Genomic DNA, 21,484 nt, shown 5'->3' on the forward strand with positions numbered 1-21,484 from the left:
GAAAGTAGCCTCGGGCATGGAGAAAGGTGAGAAAGTGAAGCACACACAGGGAAATGCACAAGGAGAACACTTCCCCAAAGACACTGGCTTGGAAAATGAGAGGGGTTGAATTTCTAGAGATCCTACAACCAGTGGGGCTTAAAGCCTGAAGTTTTGAAAGTCAGCAGGCTTGGGAAGCAAAGAGCCCCAAGGGCACTGCCTTGCTCCTAGAGTGAAGTCAGGCAAACAACTTGGATATGAGGTGCATACAAACAGGGATCTGAGAAACCCCTAGGGCACACAGTGGGGAGATTATTCACTCTTATCAGAAGTGTCCCTGAAAGGCAGCATTCACACAAATGGCTCCTCAGAGGTGGATGGCACCTTTTCCCTTCTCTGCTCCTCAGTAAACACAGTCACCTTCAGGGAGCAGCATAACCCCAACACTAGCTGCCTAACTTGCTTCCATCAAGCCCTAGTGCCTAGCGGAACTGCCTGTCACACATGCCTCAATTCCAGCAAGACAGGCCCTCCCACAGAAAACCAGCACAAAGCCCCCACACCATGACTTCTGACCAGAGTTTCACAGGGTAAAAATTGCAATGGAGGTCTGATATGTCTTATTTCACAAGCAGGCCATAGGGCACCTAGTTAAAACTCACCCTTCTCCAGGTCAGGCACCAAAAACACTGCCCACAGCAGGCAAGGAAAGCCCCGTTAGACAACTGGCTTGAAGGATAAAGAGAAAGAACACAATAGCATTGCACATGCAGCACACACAGGAGACACTTCCTGAGGTGTCAGGCTCTGAGTACTACATAACCTTTTTCATGAGCCATTACTTTCAGGAGCATAACATAAATGGCATTTCCAACCCAGAGAAGAAGGCAAAAGCTTATAAAAGATCCCAAAATGGAGTAATGTATCCCAAATGAAAGATAAGGCCATGGCCAGAGATCTAAGCAAAACAAATTTCAGTGATATGTCTAATGGAGAACTTAAAGCAATGATCATTAAGAAACTCAATGGGCTTGAGAAAAGAAGACATCAGTGAGACCCTTATCCTAGAGATAAAAGAGTTAAAAAAGAATTAGTCAGAAATGAAGAGTGTAATAAATAAGATCAGAAATAGACTTGATGCAATAAACATAAGGCTAAAGAAGCAGAGGAACAAATTAGTGACCTGGAAGACAAAGTAATAGAAAACAATGAAGCTGAAAAAAAGAGAGAATGAAGAATTATACAAAATGAGAATAAACCTAGAGAACTCAGTGACTCCATCAAACGTAGTAACATTCATATTATAGACATTATAGAAAAAGAGAGAGAAAAGGGGGCAGAAAATTTGAAGAAATAGCTGAAAATTTCCCTAATCTGTGAAATGAAACAGACATCCAGACCCAAGAGGCACAACGAACTCCCACCAAAATCAACAAAGCAGGCCAACACTAAGACATACTGTAATTAAATCTGCAAAATACAGTGACAAAGAAAAAAATCTTAAAAGAGGCCCTTACTTACAAGGGAAATTCATAAGGCTGGCTGGAGATTTTTCACCAAAAATCTGATAAGCCAGAAGGGAGTGGCATGATATATGCAATGTGCTAAACTTGAAAAATCCGCAGCCAACAATACTCTACCTAGCAAGGAAATCATTTAGAATAGAAGGAGAAATAACAATTTTTCCAGACAAACAAAAATTAAACGTTTGTGACCACTAAACCAGCATTGCAAAAAACATGAAAGCGGACTCTGAATGGAAAGGAGAGGCCAAAAGCAACAAAGTAAAGGCAAGAAACACAAGGCAGCACAAATGAGTACTTCTGCAAAAACCAGTAAAGGAACTCACACACACAAAAGGATATAAAATATAGTAATATATACCTAACGTGTGGGAAAGAGATTAGAAAAGAATGGGTTCAAACTTGAACATCAATCAACCTAATACAGACTACTACTTGTTATATACAAACCTAATGGTGACCAGATATCAAAAGTCACTAACAGGGATGCCTGGGTAGCTCAGCAGTTGAGCATTTGCCTTTGGCTCAGGGCGTGATCCCAGAGTCCAGGGATCAAGTCCCACATTGGGCTTCCTGCATGGAGCCTGCTTTCTCTCTCTGCCTATGTCTCTGCCTCTCTCTGTCTCTCGGTGTCTCTCTCATGAATAAATAAAATCTTTAAAATCAAAAAACAAAAGTCACTAATAAACATATAAAGAATAAAGAAAAAGAAATACATCACAAAAGAAAATCAGCAAAATATAAGAGAAAGACAAGAAAGGATCAAAGAGGGACGCCTGGGTAGCTCAATGATTGAGCATCTGCCTTTGGCTCAGGTCATGATCCTGAATTCCTAGAATTGAGTCCCACATCAGGCTCCCCGCAGTAAGTCTGCTTCTCCTTCTGCCTATGTCTCTGCCTTTCTCTGTCTCTCATGAATAAATAAAATCTTAAAAAAAAAAAAAAAAGGAATCAGAGAAACTCTCCAGAAACAACCACAAAACAATAAAATGGCAATAAATACATATCTATCCATAATTACTTTGAATGCAAATGGACAAAATGCTCCAATCAAAAGACTTAGAGTGTCAAGAATGGATAAAAACACAAGCCCTCTCTATGTGCTACCTAAAGAACCTCATTATAAACTTAAGGATACCTGCAGATTGAATGTGAGGGGATGGAAAAACATCTATCATGCAAATGAAGGTCAAAAGAAAGCAAAAACAAACAGACAAGCAAACAAACAAGTATCGGAAAACCAGACTTTAGAACAAATATTGTACAAGAAACAAAGAAGGGCACAATAATAAAGGGGACAATGTAACGAAGATATAAGAATTTTAACTATTTATGCTAAACTACCCAACATGAGATCACACATATAGAACATTTAATAATAAATATAAAGGAACTCATTGATAATAATACAATAATAGTAGAGGACATTAACACTCCACTTACATCAATGGATAGATCATCTAAACAGAAACACAGTAAGGAAACAATGGCTATGAATGACACATTGGACCAGATGGACTTAACAGACATATCCAGAACATTCCAAACTAAAACAGTACAATACACATTCCTTTCAAGTGCACATGGAACATTTTCCAAAATAGAACACATGTTAGATCACAAAACAAAACTCAATGTAAAAATGAAGTCAGATCACAATGCTATGAAACTGGAAGTCAACCACAAGAAAAAAATCTGGAAAGGCCACAAATACATGGGAAATTAAGCAATATGCTACTAAAAACTGAATGGGTCAACAAGGGAAATCAAAGAGGAAATTTGAAAATACATGGAAACAAATACAAATGAAAATACAATGATCCAAAACTTTTGGGATGCATCAAAAGTGGTACCAAGAGGGAAGTATACAGCAATACAGGTCTACTTAAAGAAGCAGGAAAAATATAAAACAATTTACCTTACACCTACAGGAGCTAGAAAAAGAACAATGCCTAAAGCTGGCAGAAGGAAGGAAATAGTAAAGATTACAGCAGAAATAAATGATACAGAAACTAAAAAAACAGTAGAACGGATGAACCCAGGAGCTGGTGCCTTGAAAAAAATCAATAAAATTAATAATCTTCTAGCCAGACTTACCAAAAAGAAAAGACAAAGAACCCAAATAAATAAAATCACGAATAAGAAAGGAGAAATAGCAATCAATACCACAGAAATACAAGCAACTGTATGAGATTATTAAAAACTATAAGCCAACAAATTAGACAACCTAGAATGGATAAATTCCTAAAAACATATAAATTACCAAAGTTGAAACAAGAAGAAATAGAAAACTTGCACAGACCAATAATAGCCAGCAAAGAAATTGCATCAGTAATCAAAAAACTCCCAACAAACAAAAATCCAGATGTTAAAGGCAAATTCTACCAAATATTGAAAGGAGAATTAATGCCTATTCTTCTCAAACTATTCCAAAAACAATAGAAAAGGAAGGAAAATTTGCAAAATTCATTCTATGAGGCCAGCATTATGCCAATATCGATACCAGATAAAGACATCATTAAAAAAGGGAATTACAGGGCAACATCCTCCTAAAAACAGATATAAAAATTCTTAATAAAATACTAGCAAACCACACCACACAATACATTAAAAAAAATCACCATGTAGGATTTATTTCTGGGTTGTGAGGGTAGTTGAGTATTTACAAATCTGTCAACATGATACATCACATTAATAAAAGAAAGAATAAAAACCATATGATCATTTCGATAGATGCAAAAAAAAACTTAACGAAGTGCAACATCCATTCATGATAAAAACATTCAACAAAGTAGGGTTAGAGGGAACATATATCAACATAATAAAGGCCATATTAAAAAAAACCCACAGCTAATATCATATTCAATGGGTAAAAATTGAAAGCTTTTCCTCTACTGTGAGGAACGAGATGGGGATGTCTACTCTCATCACTTTTATTCAACATAGTACTGAAGTCCTAACCACTAGCAATCAGACAACAAGAAGAAATAAAAGGCATCCAAATCATCAAGGAAGAAATAGAACTTTCACTATTTGCAGATGGGATGATACTTTACACAGAAAACCCAAAAGACTCCATTAAAAAACTGCTAGCATTGATGCATGAATTCAGTAAAGTCACAGGACAGTCACATACAGAAATCGGTTTCATTTCTATACATCAATAATGAAGCAACAGAAGGAAAATTAAGGACTCAACACCATTACAAATGCACCAAACATAATAAGATACCTAGGAATAAACCTAACCAAAGAGGTGAAAAACATAGATCTGAAAAATAAATAATACTGATGAAAGAAATTGAAGAAGACACAAAGAAAGAGAACAACAATCCATGCTCATAGATTGGAAGAAGAAATACTGTTAAAATGACTATACTACTCTAAACAATCTACAGACTTAATGAAATCCCTACTAAAATACCAACACCATTTTTCACGGAACTAGTACAAACAATACTAAAATATGCATGGAAACACAAAAGACCCCGAATAACCAAAGCAACCTTAAAAAATAAAAACAAAGGGCAGCCCTGGTGGCGCAGCGGTTTAGTGCCGCCTGCAGCCCGGGCCGTGATCTTGGAGACCATGGATCGAGTCCCACGTCAGGCTCTCTGCATGGAGCCTGCTTCTCCCTCTGCCTGTGTCTCTGCCTCTCATTGTCTCTCTGTGTCTCTGTGAATAAATAAATAAAATCTTTAAAAAAAATAAAAAATAAAAATAAAAACAAAGCTGGAGCCATTAAAATTCCAGGCTTCAAGTTACATTACAAAGCTGTATCAAAACAGTATGGTACTGGCACAAAACCAGAGATCAATGAAACAGAATAGCAAACCCAGAGAACCCACAACTGTATGGTAAATTAAGCAGGAAAGAATATCCAATAGGGAAAAAGAACAACAAATGGTATTGAGAAAACCAGATAGCAATATGTAAAAGAATGAAACTACGCTGCTTTCTTACACACCATACACAAAAATAAATTCAAAACGGATTAAAGACCTAAACGTGAGACCTGAAACCAGAAAAATCTACAGGAGAATACAGGTATTAAGTTCTTTCACATTGACTTTAGCAACTTCTTTCTAGATATGTCTCCCGAGGCAAGGGAAACAAAAGTAAAAATAAACTACTGGGACATTTCATTAAAATAAAAAGCTTCTACACAGCAAAGGAAACAATCAACGAAACTAAAAGGCAACCTACAAAATGGTAAGAGATATTTGCAAATGACATAATCTGATAAAGGGTTGGTACCCAAAATAAAGAACTTATACAACTTGGGATGCCTGGGTGGCTCAGCGGTTGAGTGTCTGCCTTTGGCTCAGGGCGTGATCCCGGAGTCCCAGGATTGAGTCCCATATCAGGCTCCTTGCATGGAGCCTGCTTCTCCTGTCTCTTCCTCTCTCTCTCTCTGCCACTCTCTGTGTCTCTCGTAAGTAAATAAAATCTTAAAAAAAAAACAAAAACAAAACAAAACCTTCTATAATTCAACACCCAAAAAATAAATGATCCAAATCAAAAAATGGGAAGACGTGGACAAACATCTCTCCAAAGACATATGAAAATGGCCAACAAACACATGAAAAGATACTTAACACTCAAATCAAAACTACAATGAGGTATTACCTCACATCTTTTAAAATGGCTAAAATCAACAACATGAGAAACAAGTGTTCATGAGGATGTGGAGAAAGGGAAACCCTCCTGTACTGTTAGTGGCAATGCGAATTGATGTAGCCACTCTGGAACACAGTAGGGAGGTTCCTCAAAAAATTAAAAATACAACTATCATATGATCCAGCAATTGCACTATTTGCCCAAAGAATACAAAAATATTTATTCAAAGGGATAAACACACTCCAGTGTTTATAGAAGCATCATATAGCCAAATTACAGAAACATCCCAAATGTCCATCATCTGATGAATGGATAAAGATGATGTAGTACGTGTGTGTGTGTGTGTGTGTGTGTGTGTGTGTGTAAAATGGAATATTACTCCACCACAAAAAAAGAATGAAATCTTGCCATTTGCAACAATGTGGATGGAGCTAGATAGTATTGTGCTAAGCAAAATAAGTCAGAGAAAGACAAATACCATTTGATTTCACTCATATGTAGGATTTAAGAAAAAAATGAGCAAAGGGGGAAAAGAGAGAGAGAGAGAAACAAACTAAGAAACATAAGAAACAGACCCTTAACTATAGAGAACAAACTGATGGCTACCAGAGAGGAGATAGGAGGGGATGGTTAAATAGGGGATGGGGATTCAGGAGTACACTTGTTGTGATGAGCATCCATGATGTATGGAAGCGTCCTATCACTGTATTGTACACCTGAAGCTAATTTTACACTGTATGCTAAGTAGAAGTTGAATAAAAAACTATAAAGATAAGTAAATAAATCAAGCTAGCAAAAAGCAAGCAAGCAAGCTCTGTGGAAGCTTTCCATCTCCAGAAAGACGACCATGTAGCTGGAAGCTGGATTATTTATCTATAAATATTTACTAAGCAGTCATCATGTGCCAGGGACTGTGCTAAGTACCAGGTATATTTGGTACTAACAAAACAGAAAGATATACTACCTTTATGGAACATTAGAGTACAGAGAGGGAGGCTGACAATAAATAAGTAATAAGTGCTGCAGGTATACCTAAAATTGGTGGTACATTCTATAAAGAGTGCTAAAATGAGGATAAGCAAAAAGACACCAACTACAGAAATGATTATCTGAGAAGAGAACAATTAATAAGCTGAGTTCTGAATGATGAGAAGAAGTCAACAATTGGAGTCCCCAAATTTGAAGGAGGAAATTTTAGGGAAAGAAAAAGCCCATGCTAAGAGACAAAATTATGATGGCACATATGTGGGTAACTTTAAATTGTTCAGCTTCATTTGAGAACCTATAAATTAGCTTGAGACTATAAAAACAATGTGGTAAGAAATGAGATCTAAGCAGTAACTGAGGCCTAATAGTGAAGGACACTTTTATGCCATGGTATAGAGTTGGTTTGCTTTCTTTCCCCTGCCCCACCTTGGTGTATGCCAATTATCTACTTTACTCAAAATATTCATCAAAACTACAAAAAGAAAAAGTTCACAAAATAAAAAGTAATAATAAATGTAATAAAAGTAACATGAACATCAAATGTTTAGAAGAGATAAACTAAAAAAAAAGAAGAAAGCTAGATTTAGAAAAAAAGAAATTATAGAAGACTGAGGATGAAAAAACATTTTACTACAAAGATTCAAGAAGAAAACCTCAAATGGCAAAAATCCAAACACAAAACTGACATAAAAGAATCATAAAAATGGCAACATCTGGTTCCTATTATGAATTTTAAATTGTAATTCAGGGGTATAGAAAGAAACACCTGAATCTAAAATGACCAAGCCTTCCATCATAACCTTCATGGGAAAAAAAATGTCCAAAATAGCAACAATCTACATATTTTGATTAAAAAACTTACAGAAAAAAAAAAACTTACAGAAAAATCAGACTAATAGTATTTTAAGTTTTGCTGCTAATTAATTACTCAGACAGGATGCCAGGCCAGACTACATGGTGCTTCTAGTTTTCCTATATACTCTATGCATTTCTGATAAATGGGAAAAGAATAGATGACCTGGCAGAAGGCTCAGACAATAATATGTGATTTACAGGACATGAATGCAGCTACCATAAGATTTATCTGACAGCCCTCTCCGATAGTGGACTGTTGAGTATCCGATGGAATGATTTCTAGTCTAGAAAGTCTACTACTGAGTAGCCATACACATTATTTATTTATTAGATGTTTTGGGTTGAAACCATTTTTAAATGATGCACTTCACAATGCACAGTCATAAATTTAGCTTTAAACCCAAGAAGGGAGGTAGTGTTATTGGAATGTATGTCAGACTGAATTAGGATGAGCAAAGCAACGCTTTTATAAAGTGGCCTTGAATGCAATGTCAATTCTTTCAAGAATGATATTAATGTCAAATGAGCATGATACACTTTACACAATGCTAGAGTAATAGTATTTGAAATATTTAGCATTTTCTTTAAATTCATATAGATTTCTACAAGGTTTATACACATACACAACAAATACTATGTACAAGTAAGTTACATGCTTGTAAAAACCTAAATCTGAAGTATAATTGAGAGTTTGTTCAATTTTTTTCCATGCATCAGTGAGTACACAGTTTCCTGAAGAATGTATACAATCTTATTTTAAAGAAGTAAAAAAAAATTTAAATCCAGCTTTAAAGCTTAAGTAGCTCTTGAGTTACTTTACATGGGATTCAATATATGAATAAACCTAATTTAATAAATCTTCTGTATTTACTCAAAAATGTAATGCAGAGTATGTCAAGAAAGCATTTCAACTCTAAATAATAGGATTTTTGCCTTAACAATGTTAAAATGTAAATGAGATAAAACATGAAATGAATGAGTGAATATTGAAAAATATAATCCTAGTTGAAGCTTCAAGAAAATATATAGTCATCTGTTTGGTCTTAATGACAGCAAACCAAATGTGATCATTTCCACATTTCTTAAAATTTAAGCTCTAATCTTTCTTTTGTAATAAAATGTGGCTAATTTAAACACCTTATTTAAAGGAATGTAAAAAGAAAGTTTTGAATGGATTCAAGGAAAATAATCAGAACATGGCTGATTGTCATGATATTAACACCAACTAATTTGTAAAGTCTTAAATCAAATTTGCAGATGTTAAGTTCATAAGCATATCCCATTATTTATGTGATTAAAAAGGAGTCTTTGACCTGATCTTTTGATCTTTGGCACTCAATCCTCTCCATCTCCCCTTAAAAAATTAATTAGAATTTTAGCAATAGGCTAGCTTTTCACTTCCCACCCTATCTCAGACTAAAAATAATTATCAATCAAACTCAAGTCATCCCCACCCAGTATCTGCAAAATGTCGACTTCAAATTCAATTTCATATCTCTTAAGCTTTCATGTAGAAAAAGACAGTTCACTTCTTAACAAAATAAATCACTTTTGTGATTGCCAATCTGACCTCTTTGAATTAGGAAAATTCAAAGTGAAAAATGTAATTATCACCCCGGAACAATCTGTATACATCTGGAGCTAATTCTGGCTTCATTTTTCACATCATTTTTCACACTGTGCTACATCTTATAGAGATGCCATGGAACTTTTGAAGAACTCATAAAAAATGGTAAGGACTTCAAATAACCAATAATGTATTTGATTCTATTCAAAGAAAAATCTTGAGAATATCTGACTTTTGCAACTTACTAAATGATCTTCAGATCCCATTTGATTGCATTAGTATTAAGCAGCACTGTGACATACATGACAAATAGGTACATTAAAACATGTCATTCTTCATCTTTTTAGCTTCTAATGTTCAACTATGTAATATACTATCTAAAACAGCTTTGATGTATCAAGAATATATTCTTCTAAACGAAAAAGTGGAATATTGCTATCAAAATTTACCTATAAAACAATTATGTCACTATAAACAATTTCATACTCTGTGAAGAAACACCCAAAACTAAACAAATTCTTCTTAAATGTAAGGGTAATTTTATATTGATTTAAGAATGGCATATGGTTATTTTGATCCAAGAAATAAATAGGCAATTATTTCAAATCAGATTAGTTAATGAAAAATTTTCTTCACTAAGCTTTTTAAAGGAAAGGAGTTTCCTAAAAGAGATAATTAAATTATAAAAATGTGATTCTTGCTAAATCTAAGAATAATAAGCTCACTAGAAAAATAAATACTTCTCACAAGTTCATTATAAAAATCCATTAGGTGTAATCTCTAGAAGTAATTGTTCTTCTTGCATTTTATTGACAATGCATAGTATTGATTTTTCACACCTTCTATGATTCTTTAATTTGTATTCATGAAATGTCCGTCAGCACAGTCTAAATAAATTTGGCAATACAGGCACTAAAATGAATAAATCGATGCAAAGAAACATTAATTTTGCATTATCCTTATTCGTCAGGCAAGTAAACCACAAGAGTTGTAAATGAAGGTCAAAGGTTTTGAAATGGGTCAGAACCCTTGACCTCTAGACCAATACCCTTCCTATTAAAAAAGCCTATTTTAAAGTTTTAAGTAGGGGAATTTACTACCAGCAAGATATCATTTTTAAAAGACTACAAAGAAAACTCTCAATAAAAACATTCATTTGTTTAATTACAAAACAGAAAAGAAAAACCATCACAAGATATAGGATTTTTTATATAAGTTTTCTAAAAACCATTAAAGTTTAATCACCTGAGGTATAAAATTTCTCTGAACATTGAAAGCAATTTTGCTTTAGGGATTTATTTTTACTACATCTTATTATGATGGCTGCCATATTTTTGTTGATGTTTTTCCAAATCTACTCTGCGTGTCAAAAATAATTAGCAATGACAAGAATTCAAAATTATTTATCACTCATTTTATAACCTCTACACAAAAGGGAAGTAAACCCATTATTCCTGGGGGACTCAGAGAGGCACTCCACAAGGTATAGAAATAAATCTGTTTCTATAACCTTAATATATGCAGCAAAGAAATTTAGCTACCTCAAGATCATTTGCTCTAGACATTTTTTAATGTGATTCTAAAAATCTGTTTCTCATTCATCTGTTTTCTCTCAGCACTCACTACAAAATTATCTGCTATTATCAAAGATAAGTAGTGACGCTTTAGCAATACAAATAATTATTTTAAAACTGCAAGCTCAAAATACTATCACAGCAAAAATTTCTACTAAAACAATAACTTCCTTGTAAAATAAATTCATGCAAGAATTTACTTTTAATCCAACATTTATTCTTGTTACTCACCTGAGAACACAGTAGCATAACCAATTCCACAACTGAACTACTAGACTTCATGCAAACCAGACCTATTTTAAAGAGAATTTAAAAGAAAAATTACAAAGTAAAAAAAGTAGGAAGGATCTGTTACACAACTTTATCCAAATTAGTTCTTAAAATAAAATTTAACATCTTCCTAAGAACCAAACCGACACATATTTGATCAGATGAGTAAACAAGGTACTCTGTAATTACTTTAAACTTGGTATCAAAAGTACCACGATTTTATTTGTAAACTATTTCATTTTGGTATTCAAACTACTAAAATATTAGAACTCTATACATAATGGCATATTTCACAATACTCAGAAATGTGCACAACATATGCCATATTGATCAATATCATCTACATTTGTTTTGGAGAGTTGATTGTTATACATGCAGAGAAGGGAAATGGCTCTCTGACCTTTGCTTTCTCCACCACACTCTCTCCCTTCAATCCTCTAGCTATCAATCAAGTTTCCATTTTGTTTCATGGCAGCAGACATCCCAAACACTCTTATTAGTATCTTGACCTGTGACCTCACACTAAACCTTAACAGAAGTGCAAGCATTCTCTGTTATATATTCTTGATTTCTTATAAATAAATTCATTTACATTTTCTCTTTTGTTTCCTTTGCATTCACCAAAAACACTTCAGGAACTTTTAAACAATATATATCTAAAGACTTTCTTAGTTTTGATTACCAACAAAATCTAAAAAAGTTCAAAGAACATTTCATAACCAGTATGTTATCCCCATAATTAAAAGCACTAAGTTACATTACTAATAATCAGAAAAATTATAATTTTGCATTCTATATTCTTCTAAGCAAACACAAGTTTAGAATTCAGGTGAAACAACTAAAAGAATTCCTGATGGCCCCTTACATACCCTACAGAATTATCTTCTTTCTTTCTTCCCATTAAAACTCTCACAGGCATCCCATTCCATCCTATTTCCTTTCTTTAAACTTCTAGCTCTTTAGTTCTTTTCCTTACCTCTTTTAGTCATGATGCCTCATACCTACTGATGGCATACAATCCTATGTGCTAGCCTTATAAATAGCATTCATGTTAAATAGGTTGTTCCCACCTTCACTTTTTAGAAAAGAATCATTTTTCTCAATGTCTGAAAAAATGTACAACACGGAAATAATGATGGTAATAGTGTCAGCACCAGCATAAAAACTAGCTACAGAATGTCTATGTGTTGTATTAAGAAAGCAAGTCATTGGGATGCCTGCATGGCTTGGTGGTTGTGCGTCTGCCTTTGGCTCAGGGCATGATCCTGGGGACCTGGGATCAAGTTCCTCATTGGGCTATGGGTAACCTGCTTCTCCCTCTATCTATGTCTCTGCCTCTCTCTGTGTCTCTCATGAATAAATAAATAAAATCTTTTAAAAAAAAACTCATTAACTAAATTATTGTTTCTGTAGAGCTGAAATGAGCATAAGCTCTATAGTCTAATAACAAGGCCAAAAGGAAGAACATAGCAATAGTCCATCTCATTGCTGGTTTAGCCCTCTACTGGTAGGAAACCTTGTTGCTTTTCATAAAATGTAAACAACTAGGAAGTTCCTTATACTTCAACTTCAAAAGCTACTACGTCCAAAAAGCAAATTCAGATCTATTTACACTTAGGTCATTATTCCTAACTGCTTTATTCTAGAGAAACCAGAAGTCCTACCAACTTTCCTTTAATGACAAAACATTTGGGCTCTGATCTGGTTCAGCCTTTTTTACACACTCAGAAAAAGAACAATAATGACCAAATAAAGGCCTTGGACCATCCAAAGGTAGAATTCAATGATCAATGAGTTGAGTGTTCAATGACAGTAAAATGAATAACATTTCACAGTTTGATTAGAACAATTCATGTGTTGTTGTTGGGGTTTTTTTTGTTTTTTGTTTTTTGTTTTTTTTGGAGTGGGGTTTGGTAGATTTGCAAAGATGGGGAAGAGGGCCAAGGTGAGTGGTATATTAAATTTTAAATGAGAAAGGGCTTTAGAAGACAGAAAAGACCTTATAAAAGATGTCTAATAACAAGCTCTCTGTATAAAAGGTATTAACACTGTAAACAAAAATATATAACCTCAGGAACAAATCAACAAGAAATATCACCAATAAAGGACATGGTATCAGGCTGCACGCACAACATAATTATCTATCTCTCTCTCTCTCTCTCTCTCTCTCTCTCTCTCTCTGCCTTTGGGTGACACTGGATGCATGTATGGAAAAGGAAAAACGAATTTTAAACCAGTAAATCTTCAGATTTACATTCAGACTCTAAGAATTAATTGAAGGTAGGCCCTAAAACAACACTTAGAGTGAAGTTCTAAGTTGCTGAAATTTTAATTTTCATTTATACACCACACATCCTATTATTGCCCCAGTTAAAGAGAAAGTAAACAAGGTACTGTTTGTAGGCTCAGAGATCTGATAAGGCTCATAATCTAACTTCCTTAAAAAACTCTCAGAATAATGGTAAGATGCATTTTGCTTGGTTTAAATTTTGGTTCATTTTTCAAAGACAGGCAATTTTAGTCTCTTCAAAAAAGATAAACTCAGGATACCAAAACCAAGAGTTTTATACTTTTCTGGAATTTCATGACCAAAGACAACTATAATTTCTTCACCAAAGACTATTTATCCCACCTCTATTACCATTTCTTTTCCTTATTGCTAAACTCAGAAATATTAAATGACTTACCAGATATTAAGCTAGCAATGTAACATCTGAACCCATTGATCTACCTAAACTTTCAAGTAGACAATGAAAAACAGTCACAACCATTCGCCATACGAAATGTAAGAAGCTTTTTAAAATATATATATTTTTAAGACAAGTTAATTTACATATAAAGGCATGATGAGAAACCTTATTAGAAGTTTTAATAAGAAAATAAGCACAATATACTCAAATTCTAATTCTCTATTTTTCTGGTTTTAAAGGTATTTGTATATATCCTCTATGAGCAATGCACTCTGGATATAATCAACTGTTCTTCATCAATCTATAAACATAATACCCACTTTATAAATACTAACTCCAAATTTCAAATAAACTTCCAATAGGTTCTAGCTTATCATTAATTCTGGTCCTTTTTCTTAAACTTACATCATCAAATATAGTACTTTGCAAAAGATGAATCATTCAAAATTTTGTAGAAAAGACAGCCATCTTCTTTGATCCAGAATTATAAAATATATTCTTCTTTGGACTTTCAAACACCATTTAGAATGAGAAATCCACTGAACTTTTTCATTTCTACATGAGCCTTTCCTTCCAATCATTTTCACATAACACACCTGCCTTTTTTATTCACTTAGAAACCATACCAAATAAATTGTGGTCACTATGAAAACCATATAAGAACACTGTCACTTGCCTTTTCACAAAATAAGATGTTCCATGTTCTTGTCAGAAAACATTGCATAATTTTTTTTAGAATGAAGTCCTTTCTATTAATGACATGCTAAGAAAACCAACTTCCTTTTTGTCCACAGAAATATATTGTGCACTAATGAATTCTTGAGTTTGATAAAATTTATGAGAGCTGCTCTCTGTCTCTTTAAATTCATCCTCAGACGGCCTAATAATTGTAAAATGTCTTCTTCTGTTAATTTTATTTTATCATTAAAGGTAGAAAATAAACAATTCTGAATTCTTAATTAAGTTCAATGAAAGCTGAAAATAAGACCACAAAGATAGTGTCCACAGATTCCTTGTACACTGATATTTCTCAATCTTTCTTTCATTATTGCTCCCCACTAGGAAGCCATTTCAGATCATTTTCTTCTTAATTGCACCCCCATGAAATTTTAATACTAACAAACAATATACTGTATAGATGTACTGGGGCCCATTGGAGGATCAGAAACCACATAATACCTAAAATGTTTCTGCCCTCCCCAAATACCAGTTCCTGTCCCCACTGAGAAAATGGAATTTCTATCTTCTTAAAATATGATCCAGTACTTTGGGAAATGCAGTAAAAACTGAGGGTGATCCAAGAGTGATGATTTGTTTTCTTATTATACCATAATTCTAGGGGCAATTCCACTATTCTTGTTTTCTCATTATTTTAGTCCTTACATAGTTGGAATAACTGATGAATAATGGTGAAATAGCAAAATGTTTTAAGGTATAGGAACATAAGATCATGAACACCCCATAATGAAGTCTAGATTTGTAAAAATGTGTACAATGAACTTACACATGGTAATTGCAAGACAGAATAAATTTTACTTTTTTAAGTAATTTTCTCTTTGTTTTTGAAAGTCCTCTTTAAAAAAACATAAGTAATAAAATATCAATCCTTACAAAGGGTTGAAAAAGGAAGTTAATATCACTAAAATTGAGATAATCAGAAAATACATGATTTTAGGCAAGATACAATATGAAGTTACCTCTAATTAAACTTCTTTTTTAAAAAGAATGAATGAATGAATGAATGAATGAACGAATTTATTTATTTGTTTGTCAGAGAGTACACAAGCAAGCAGGGGGGACAGTAGGCAGAGGGAGAAGAAGGCTCCCCACCAAGCAAGAAGCCCGATTTGGTACTTGAACCCAGGACCCAGAGATCATGACCTGAGTTGAAGGCAGACGTACAACAGACTGAGCCACTCAGGCTTCTCTCTAATTATACTTTTAAATCTAATCTCAAGCCACCAGAAGATAAATGGGACAGAGAAGCCATTAAATGACATCATCAGGAAAAAAATGACTACAGAGTGCCAAAATATGTAATATTCTACAGAACCAACCAGATTTCTTCAACAAGCCAATGAAAACAGAGGAAAAATATAGTAAAACTGTTTCATATTAGTAAAGAGTTAAAACACATAACCAAATGCAATAAATTGATTTTGTTTGTACCTCAATTAGAAGAAAATTATTTATAAAAAGACATCTAAATAAAGATGAATATGAACTATTATATGACATAGAACTATTACCAATATTAGGTATAATCGCAGCAATTGTGATCAAGTAAGAAAATATCCTTTTTAAAATGAATTTTTAATATTTTAAGGGTAAAACAACATAATGTCTAATTATTTTTAAGTACTAAAGCAAAATAAAGGGAGGTAGATATAACAAACGATTATAAGCAAAACAAGATGGTTTGGGAGTTGGTAATAATTTTATGGTTATTTCATTTTCTATTTTGTAAATATCTAACATATTCTTAAAAATTTTTAAATAAAAAATCATTTAAAAAATGTAAAAGTAATAAATTTCCAGCATCTGGTCATACAGCCAGTGACTGACAAAGGCAAGATTACAGCCAGTCTCCAGTCTTTAAGTATAGTGCTTTTTATACAGTACCATGCTGCAAACACTTCTACTCAAAACTTTATTTTACAATGCACAAAAACCACTATCCAAAACATTCCTCACGACTTAAAATACATATATAAGATACATAAAAGTAGATTTTTTGCAAATTTTATGAATACAGCCCAATGAGTAGGCACCGCACAGGTTTACAGATAAGAGTGAATCAAGAGTGAATCAACTTTGTTATCAGTCTACCGGAATTTACCAGTAAGAAATTGAATCTAATTAAATTTTATTCAAGGATCTTGAATTGGCAGTTTAGTACTTCTGAGTATCTAAGGTGATCCTATATTGTTGAATCTATCATAAAAACTCAAAGACTAACTAAAAAGAAACTGTCTTGCTACAATGATACACCTGATGATAATGGGTGATACCCAATGGGTGATGTCATTACACCTGATGTAATGATAATGATTACACCTAAAATAATGCTAATCATTGCATCATTTTATAGTAATGCAATGTAGTTTATAAGCTATCATTCCACTTTAAAAAATAAGCATTTAACATGTGAAGTATAAATTCATCTGAAAGGAGAAGTCCTTCAATTTTTTCAATTCATTATCTTTCAAATTTTATAACTTTATTAGATCAATAGTCCAGCATGGCTAAATAAATTATATCCTTCAGGAGATAAAGTAAATTTCTACCTGAAATTAATTAAATATTTCTAAAACCTGAACTTTTACAAATAAATTCAATGCTACTTCTTCCCTCTATGGAAATGAGATCACTCATCACCAACTCCATATATATCTACAGCCAGATAATAATGAAATTCCTATTTCAGCTAAATCTTATTACTTACAAAGTGCTGATATCCCCTAATTAATGCTAAGATACAGATATCTTAAACTATTAAACTACTTCTACCTTGCATTTCCATATTCTTATTTCTACAAAAAGAATGGTTTTTTACAACTTTTAAGAAATTTCTCAAGAGATAATCTAGTGACTGTTACATAATAACCTAACACTGTAAATTGCTTTTTAAAGAAACCAGAGTACAGATAATTACATTTTCCATGATTTTTCAGCTTCAGGGGAATCGAAGTGTTTTATCCTAGACCATCAATCATGGACACAACAAGCCAGATTTAGCAAACATTTAGTCCAACACTTTTAAATAAACAAAATAAAAATAAATTATATATTATCATAAAAAATAAAAATAAATTATATATTGTCACTAATGAAAGTCCTCTAGCTTATCCTTTAAATATTCTTTATAAAGATGAAGATTGCTAATTTGAAGTCAGTCTATTAAACTTTTAAACAGAATTGTTTGAAAAGCTATTCTCTGATGAACTGATATCTGCTCTCAGAAACAGTACTTGGTTAAGTTACCCATTCTAATACTAGAAAACATTCACTACAGGCCAAGTGCCCCATATTAAAACAAAACAAAACAAAACAAAGTCCCAATATTTCTCACTCATGCCATAAACAGCATGGTTTCCAATCGACTCAGGAACCAACTCTGCATGCTATCTAGTTTGACACAGTCTCAAAGAGTACTACCTACAAATGATTCAATAATCTATGTAGGATATAAGCAGGATAGAATGCTACTGTTATTTCTATTTATTTATAAAATTGAATTCTACTAATTAAGACCAATAACACAGTCCTCATTTTCCTAGTATGTGGCAATACATATGGTTTATATGGATCTTAAGTTTGAGTAAAATCCCAGGTAAATGCCCACTAAATACTCTAACACTAATCTTTCCAATTCTCCATGCTCGTAGTTCATTCTAATACATTAAAAAAAAGAAATCTAAGTCTCAGTTCTTTGTTTCAGTACATACTTTTCTGCTTTATCCAAATCACTAATTAAAAAATCTAGATCAAATGAGAATATTAGATGAGACATATTCTTTAAAAGAAATCTTGTTAAAAGTTAAAAATACTTGAACAATGAAACTCCAGGCATCTTATATTATTCATTTAAGTTTTTAACCTTGAAATTTAAATATAACTCTAAATATGTATTTGTAAAGTGACATACAAAAAATCACTTACTTGTTCCTTCTATAAGTAGTTCTTGTCCATGACTACCCAAAAGTGTCCGAGAAAGAAAAGGTGCAAAATCCACAAATATCTCTCGCAGAAGAGGAGCTGCCTTTTCCAAAGCATGTTCAAGCCTCTCTGTAATACTAATGGGAAGATGTTATCTGAATTATTCACTAGAATTTATAATTTTCAGTTTTTAAAATGAGTTTCCACAGAAATATAAAATTCATGAGAAATTAAAATTTACATAAGGACCCATTATTGCTACACATATGATTCCTTCTGCTGGAATATCCTTTATTACTCAGTTCTATATTATGACCCCCAGCCCTGACAATCTGTAAATAACCACTCTAAGCATCAGCCCTTAATGGAAATCTTCACAGGTCAGTCAAAAGCACTTGATTTTAATACCATTACAACCTTTAAAAAAAAAAAACTTATCAAATTTATCTATTCATAAGGCACCTGGGTGGCTCAGACCCAGCATTTGCCTTCATCTCAGTCATAATCTCAGGGTTCTCGGGTCAAGCCCTGCATTGGGCTCCTCACTTGAAGGGGAATCTGCTTCTCCCTCTCCCTCTGCCCCAACCCCCACTCGTGCATGTGTGCTCTCTCTTGCTCTCTCTCTCAAATAAAGTCTTTAAGAAAAAAAAAACAAAAAAACTTGTCTATTCATTAATAAACCATCAGCAGTTTATTGTTTAATAAACTTCAGTTCAAGAATTCTACCTTCATTTCTATGTTCTCAGCTGTAGCACAGACTCCATAATTGTTTATAAACTGAATCAGTTTTATTTTTCATTGACATTTTTATGTATAAGAATTTTTTTCTAATACAATCTGAACAACTTTTCATCATTTGAAATTAGTATACTTTACTGGCACATTTACAATGATCTCAATTTAATTATTAATATGTCCTGTGACTATATGCATATATACATATAGGTATAAACACATAGATTAACATACACATGTATATATTTACTCAAATAAAATAAACAAGCTCCCTGAATGTCAGGAAATTCAGAGGTATCCACAACTTTATTCCTAACTGATAAAACATACTCACATAAGTCAATCAGAGAAGGACAATCATCATATGGTCTCACTCATGTGGAATATAAGAAATAGTAAAAGGGATTATAAGGGAAAGGAGAGAAAATGAGTGGGAAAAATAAGAGAGGGAGACCAATCATGAGAGACTCCTAACTCAGAAACAAAAGGCTGCGGAAGGGGAGGTGGGTGATGGGGTAACTGGATGATAGGCACTAAGGAGGGCACTTGATGGAATGAGCACTGGGTGTTATACTATATGTTGGCATTTAAATTAATGAATTTAAATTAAAAATATATATATACACAAACAGCCACTACTTACCATGAATTCATACAAGGATACTTCATAATACCAACAAGAATTGCTACTGAAACTATCAATTACTAAGCTGATGGAAATTTCTTCTGTCAATAAGTATCTCTTCCCTAGGAATTGTCCTTAATACTATTCCTCTGCACTTAGAGAGACTCATCCCTGGATAATATCACAACTACAAGACTATACTTATAGCACTCTTAATGCCTGTATTTGTGGAGTGCTATGAATTTTCCAGTTGTGGCAGGGAGGATCAAGAACTCTGACCACGAAGGCTCTACTGGTGAAAAATATTCACAATATTCCAAATCAGAATTTGAAATGTATATTCCCAACTTAAAAAGGTTAATAATAACAAAAATCTAACTACTATTCAGTTTCACTGTGGCTTTGGCTGATTGGCTATACCTTATTATTTCAGCATTTTTGTAGAAAATGAACAGTAAATTCTAAATTTCCAGTTTATAATCATATGAAACCTAAGTCACAAGTTACCACCTGTGTAATCAAATATTTGTTATGCATGCAGCAGTTATTAATCATAATAGCCACTTCCCATAAACCTTTTACATCTCATAATCTTTAAAAAAGGAGTTTCTAAAATATTCAAGCCTCTAAATGTCACTTATGATTTTTAAAAAAGAAATAGACAAAAGAAAGTAAAAACTGAAGCTAGATGATTTAGAGTCATCAAAAGGAATAAATTAGAAATATCCAAATTAATAGTTTTAATACCTCATATTTGAAACTTGGTCTGATGTAACTGAGCCAACTGTTGGCACCGAAGGCAATTTCGCATTAGATGATCTACCACCTATAAAAAAAAAAAAAAAAAAAAAACATTTATAGGAATTTTCTGTTTTTAGATAAAGGTTCAAACAAAGAAGCTATCTTTATACCATGTCAACAAAAAACATTACGGTGCATCTTTAAATGCCCATTATAATTTGGATAACATTAAAATCTACCATTAACAAGGTCTTTCTTGAACCACTTTATATGTAAAGCTTAGTTACAAGTTTGATTATTACACTAAGTGACCTATGATCCATCAGCTGCAGAGGTAATAGAAAACTAAATTCTGACTCACTAAATTAGAGTCATGATTGCCTTTATCCAGCAAGTGGCAATAGAGATTTACAAGTAGAAACTTTTTAAAATTGAAGCAAAAAGCATAAAGAGCTAATATCAAATTTAGCCTCAAGTACATAAACCTCCACTTCCATAAAAACTGACCTTCCTTATTCAGTCACCAAATAACTTATGCTATACCCTGAATGCTTCTGAGTCTGGCCTAGCAAACATAACCCAGTGACTGAGAAACCTTTCTTAAATGATTCAAATAGAAGTTATACTCTCTCATTTGTATTCTCAGTGTGATTAGAACA

The 21,484-nt window shown here is 33.2% G+C and overlaps 1 protein-coding gene across 10 annotated transcripts in view; it reads right to left on the minus strand.

Moving 5' to 3' along the window:
* The window catches only part of LRBA (LPS responsive beige-like anchor protein), a 722,446-nt gene that overhangs the window by 487,665 nt on the left and 213,297 nt on the right, over positions 1-21,484 (minus strand). For all 10 annotated transcript variants that reach the window (XM_038558983.1, XM_038558984.1, XM_038558982.1 and 7 more), the window contains 3 exons: positions 20,832-20,910; positions 18,728-18,861; positions 11,337-11,398 (listed from right to left, as the gene is read on the minus strand). In XM_038558983.1, coding sequence (XP_038414911.1) covers positions 11,337-11,398; positions 18,728-18,861; positions 20,832-20,910 — 275 coding nt within the window. The remainder of the gene's footprint in view (positions 1-11,336; positions 11,399-18,727; positions 18,862-20,831; positions 20,911-21,484) is intronic.

The sequence above is a fragment of the Canis lupus genome, chromosome 15 (assembly GCF_011100685.1).
Source record: "Canis lupus familiaris isolate Mischka breed German Shepherd chromosome 15, alternate assembly UU_Cfam_GSD_1.0, whole genome shotgun sequence".
Classification (NCBI taxonomy): Eukaryota; Metazoa; Chordata; class Mammalia; order Carnivora; family Canidae; genus Canis; species Canis lupus.